This window comes from Coregonus lavaretus (genome assembly GCF_964263955.1).
Source record: "Coregonus lavaretus genome assembly, chromosome: 9".
Classification (NCBI taxonomy): Eukaryota; Metazoa; Chordata; class Actinopteri; order Salmoniformes; family Salmonidae; genus Coregonus; species Coregonus lavaretus.
This window is the reverse complement of record NC_139996.1, coordinates 52,269,843-52,275,842: the sequence shown is the minus strand read 5'-3', so window position 1 is coordinate 52,275,842 and position 6,000 is coordinate 52,269,843. Positions and strand designations below refer to the sequence as shown.

Genomic DNA, 6,000 nt, shown 5'->3' with positions numbered 1-6,000 from the left:
AGAGAGAGGGAGCGAGAGAGAGTGAGAGGGGGAGAAAGGGGCGAGGGAGAGTTGTGTACTTTTTTCCACCAGTGGCGGCGTGGCTCTCTCTGGGAGTGTGCTAGGCAAAGGGCTGGAGGAAGGCGTAGGCAGGGCTCTTGTGGCTTTTCGGGGGGTTGCAGGAAGAAGGGCGTCTACTTCGGGGGCCCAGCCCCTTTCATAGAGTAGAGGCTGCAGAAGCAACTCGGCTCCCAAAATTAACTGGAAGACAGTTCCCTTTGAATGGAGAGTGAGTTGCAGAGGACTACACCGGTAACATGAGAGCCCTGCGTTTGGTCCTGCTGAGTGCCTTCTTGCCTCTGCTCTGTCTGCCCAGCCCCAGCCATGGAGGTAAGTGCAACAAGCCAAATTAGGTCGTCAAGCTATTAGTCTCCCAGCCGACCGACCCCCTGTTATGTCAGAAAGTCACAGCTGTAGCTATGGGGGTCATTCAAGTCAACTCTCACTTTCAGGGGCTTCCCTCCTATACAGATAAATCACAATCATAATCATAATCAGTTGGGTTTCTGGGTTGAAGTTGCCCCTAATTGCAGATTTAGGTTCAGCTAAACCTAACCAAATCATTACCCTAATCGATCCTTCACCCTCCTCACTTTTGGGAGGAAAAAATAAAAACTGACGTTGGACCCGGGCATAGGGGTGACTTCATCCCACACCATTTGATATCGCTCAGTCAAACTTTCAAACACCTTTTACTGCTCTCCACTGTTTTGCATAAAACTAGATACGCCTGGAGAGATCTGCTGTAGGTCGTGTGCAGTGCTATAGGTCTCAGAAAGCAGATGTTGAAGTTTATGTGTGTCAGTGTAATGTTTGCTCAGGAACAGTTTTGTGGGAGCAGTGTGTTGCAGTCAGTGGTTAGGTAGCTGACTTTACAGGGAGGTGAGTTGAGGTCCCCTCCTCGGGCTCTGAAAGGCTCTTTCAGAAGCAGACCAGGGGCAGGGTAGGCGAGGTTTGATTTCACCCATCCAGGGAAGTGAGCTTGAGGGGGTGGAGGGTCAGGAGAGAGCCGGCTGCCTCCCTCCCTCCATTCTCCGCCCTCTCTCCCTTCTCCTTACTTGGATGTGTAGCATGGTCTATACAATGGCCCCACAGTTCTGAGTTTGTTTGAATCAGCTGCAGCAGCACCTCAGAAGTGTGTGTTTGTGCGATCACGTCCGTGCATGCGTGTGCATGTGTGCACTGGTTGGGGGAAGGCAAATCTGGTGTTTGCCCTGAATCCGGTGAGGGAATGAAACGATGCCTTTCAAAAGGTCACTGGATCCTACAGAAATCTGTACACATGGCAATTTGGCAGGAGTAGCCCCGGCCCCTTTGCGCAGATGTTTAGTTTATTGTTTGTCCCAGGCTCTTAGATCTTTCAAATCACATTGGAAATTTAACTCAGATTAAACTCCAATGGGCAAACAGTGATGAGCCTCAGTCTGGGGTTGGGAATGCCACATGATCTGAGTCAAAAACCGCTTGTTACATAATCTCAGTGGCATAGAATCAAAGCTAAAGAAGATTTGGTTTCCGCAATCCACTTTATCGTGGTGGTCTGTGGTCGCTGTGTTTCCATCCATAATATCCATGCTCATGAATGTATCAACTTACCACTTCATGGCTATGCCATTGTATAATTCCATGGGATCATCTTACAAATGCGCGTATTAATTGATAAGTCTAGTTTAGGGAATAATTTCAAACTTCAAAGCCTGTGTAGTGAATCTCATCTGTAGCGTTAGCACTGTAATGCGATGTTATCAGGTGATAGCATTGATATCTATCGGCACCACAGTCTGTAGTGTTAAACTGCTGACCCGATAGCGCTAATGCTAAACAGATGTTCCAGAGTCTGTGCCTTTCTCTCTCTCCCCCTTCCCCCTTCCCCTCACCCTTCTGACCACAAGCTGTCAGGAACACCTCACAAACTACCTGGAATGTGCATCTCTGACCTCACCTCCTCTATGTTTACATCGTGTTCCTGTGTCACGGGGTGCCACATTGCTCCCAGCTGGAACTGGACGAAGTTGTACGATATTGTACAACAGCAGAATGCTATAGAAAAGTCACTCTGGTCGTTGGAGGTGTTACTAAATGGCTCGTTCCATAATGAGTTTGTACTTTTTTTGCATTTTAGCTAACCCTAACCCTTTTCCTAACTTTAACCTAATTATCCTAACCTGCTACAATAATTCTCCTAACCTGCTACAAAAAGTCAAATCTGACAAAAGCTCTATCCTTTCTAGTCAAAACTACTACATCTCCCTCTCTACCGCTGTGTATTATGTTGGTATGGTAACAGGGTTAAACAAATATGGATTTTGACACTGGGCTTCTTGGAGCTTCTATACAAGGAGCCCATGTGTTCTGTGCGAGTTGGCAGAAGAGTAAACTGCACTGTGGCTGCGCATTAGATTAATAAATCCAATATTTGTTTTAGGGAATTGACGAGATTAGTCCATTGGTGGCTGGAGACTAATGCAGCCAGCGACCCTGAATTCACCCCGCAATTTAAACAGTTTACTAACTGTAATGTTATGGTTAATTGTAAATGCACATTATGTAGATCTAAACATACGGGCTTTGCAAATCCGACAGTGTATAAATACTGCGCAAATCACACAGGACTTATTTTCGGCCCTTTGGACTTCATCATAGAATAGGATGTCAACAGTATACATGTAAGTATGTAGTACAGACATCAATGTACAGACATGTGGTTTCGCATCCCACATAATCACAAAGGTTGCATCCCAAATGGTACCCTATTCCCTGTGAACAAAAGTATAAACACAACATGCAGCAATTTAAAAGATTTTACTGAGTTACCGTTCACATAAGGAAATCAGTAAATTGAAATTCATTAGGCCCTAATCTATGGATTTCACATGACTGGGAATACAGATATGCATCTGTTGGTGACAGATACCTTAAAAAAAAGGTAGGGGATCAGAAAACCAGTCAGTATCTGATGTGACCACCATTGGCCTCATGCGGAGCGACACATCTCCTTCACATAGAGTTGATCAGGCTGTTGATTGTGGCCTGTGGAATGTTGTCCCACTCCTCTTTAATGGCTGTGCGAAGTTGCTGGATATTGGCGGGAACAGGAACATGCTGTCGTACACGTCAATCCAGAGCATCCCAAACATGCTCAATGGGTAACATGTCTGTTGAGTATGCAGGCCATGGAAGAACTGGGACATTTTCAGCTTCCAGGAATTGTGTACAGATCCTTGCGACATGGGGCCTTGCATTATCATGCTGAAACATGAGGTGATGGAGGCGGATTAATGGCACGACTATGGTCCTCAGGATCTCGTCACGGTATCTCTGTGCATTCAAATTGCCATCGATAAAATGCAATTGTGTACGTTGTCCATAGCTTATGCCTGCCCATACCATAACCCCACTGCCACCATATAAAATGTAGTTATTTAAATTTATGCTCTGATGTGCCTCGCAAGTAATAGGCTACAACAACTGACCTATTACCAGTGTTATCATATAGCCTAGCTTGAGACTCGAGTTTTGAAATATAAGGGACTCTATGTTATTTATATATGAAAATAGGCAAATGCATGAAACAATATTTATTTCCAGTCAGTGTAAATAGCCTATAATTTTTTGGAATTTCGTTTAATTGGAAATAGAACTTTGTCCTGTGCTTCTCCGCCCATGCTCTGTAGTTAGGCCCTATAGGCTATTGATCATTTAACTGATATCACACAATACATTGTAGGCACACTTGATCTCCCGCGCCCACAGAGAAAAGCACTCTGCTTGCATTATGACTCATAAAGTGATCTCAACTAAGAAAAGGTTGTGGACCACTGTTCTAGTCTATATAGGCTACGGACTATTATTATGTGTATTAGCATTCTGTTAGGCAAACATGCATGTTCGCTTTGATGGTGTCTAATGCAAACCTGATCTACTTTGATTGGCCTCCATGCTAGTGATTAACACTAGAAAAGCCTGGCCTCCTTGGACCCCTTCGGGCCAATGACGTGTCTTTTGAAAGTCAACATTCTAACAGTCTAATAAATAAATGTCATATATGCTATCGGAAGAATAATCATTTCGATGTGTTTATGAAGGTCTTAGGTAAAAAAAAAAAAAAAAAAAAAAAAAAAAGGTAACATTATACAAAAGATCATGTACTTCATAGAACACAATAGCATTTTCATTAGTTTATGTAACTGCAGGCTATATGTACAAAAAATATATTAATAAAATAATAATAAAATAAACACCATCACAAAGATCATAAATCATTCATTAGTTAAGGGCAGTTCTTAAGGAATTAATTTATGAAAAAATATGTATTTCAAAAGAACAGTGGGATATTTTCAGTTCAAATAAAAACCGCTCCTCCGCACACTCCACTGGCTTCTAGTTGAAGCTCGCATCTGCTACAAGACCATGGTGCTTGCCTGCGGAGCTGTGAGGGGAACGGCACCTCCTTACCTTCAGGCTCTGATCAGTCCCTACACCCAAACGAGGGCATTGGGTTCTTCCACCTCTGGCCTGCTGGTCCCCCTACCTCTGCGGAAGCACAGTTCCCGCTCAGCCCAGTCAAAACTGTTCGCTGCTCTGGCACCCCAATGGTGGAACAAGCTCCCTCAAACGACGCCAGGACAGCGGAGTCACTGACCACCTTCCGGAGACACTTGAAACCCTACCTCTTTAAGGAATACCTGGGATAGTATAAAAGTAATCCTTCTACCGCCCCCCCCCACCTACCCCACCCCCAAAAAAACTAACAAACCAAAAATATTTTACAAAAATATTTTACAAAATAAACAATATATATATAAAACAATTTAAAATTAAAAAATATACTCTAAAAATAAAAAAATTGAAAAATATATATTTTTTAATTGTCAAGTGGTTGTCCCACTGGCTATCATAAGGTGAATGCACCAATTTGTAAGTCGCTCTGGATAAGAGCGTCTGCTAAATGACGTAAATGTAAATGTAAATATATTACTGTGCTTTGAGTGTTGCGAGTGCACGTGGGGAGCGCATGTAATAGCGGTAGTTCAGCCCGAAAATGTTTTGTTCTATTTTGAAATAGAGCTCAAGGGGTAATTTTTAAGAGTTTAGCAAGGATAGGTGATTTGGAAACTGCAGAATTGTCTCTTTCTGATACTATATAGACATCAAAACATCTTACCTGCTTGTAACTCTGTAGGAGAATTTGCTAAAGTCACTTTTTGGCACTCAGTTTCATTTCCCTGCCTCTCAATTCCAAGCTGCGCTGTTCATCAGGTTCTTCATATACAATTTAACAATTGATAATATTCTCACCCATCAGACTATAGTCATTTTAATATTGTCTTTAGGCTAACTCTATTATTATATGTTTGAAATTAGTTTAGATATAGTTTAGCAGTCACCAACCTTTACTGAGTCAAGATCACTTTCTGAGTCAAAATGCACTTAAAAAAATTAAGCCTACGCAACATTAACCTATTCAAAACAGTTCTGTAGCAATGAGGTTTGTAGTAGGCTATTATGCCCAATACATTATCACTGCATATTGGCTACGCTATAATTGCCCTGCAAATGTTGTTCTTCTCAGGCCATTTTGAAATTATATATTTTTTTAATGAAATGATCACAATTGTAATAGATCATGTGTTGTATTACTTTTGAGGTACAGCTGAGTGAGCAGATCAACTTTACTGTGTGCTCAAGGCTTCTTTTTACAGTCTATGGCTCGAAGAAACTGTGCAGACACATGATCTATTTTGCCCTGTTTATCAAAAGTGTTGGCAAAACTTGTCAATATTCAGCTGACTGGCTTTCTTGATGTCTATAGTATTCTCTCTGGTATGCAATCTGGTTTCCACTAAGGTTATGGATGTGTCACTGCAACCTTAAAGGTCCTAAATGATGACCATTCCATCCTTGTTGGCCGGCTAAGGAGTATTGGTGTCTCTGAGGGGTCTTTGGCCTGGTTTGCTAATC

At 42.4% G+C, this 6,000-nt stretch overlaps 1 protein-coding gene across 1 annotated transcript in view; it reads left to right on the top strand.

Annotated features, from left to right (window-relative positions):
- Positions 1 to 296: 296 nt before the first annotated feature.
- The window catches only part of cspg4 (chondroitin sulfate proteoglycan 4), a gene marked incomplete at both ends in the record, with an annotated part of 109,596 nt that continues 103,892 nt past the window's right edge, over positions 297 to 6,000 (top strand). The window contains one exon of the mRNA XM_084168522.1: positions 297 to 369. Within this exon, the coding sequence (XP_084024648.1) occupies positions 297 to 369 (73 nt within the window). The remainder of the gene's footprint in view (positions 370 to 6,000) is intronic.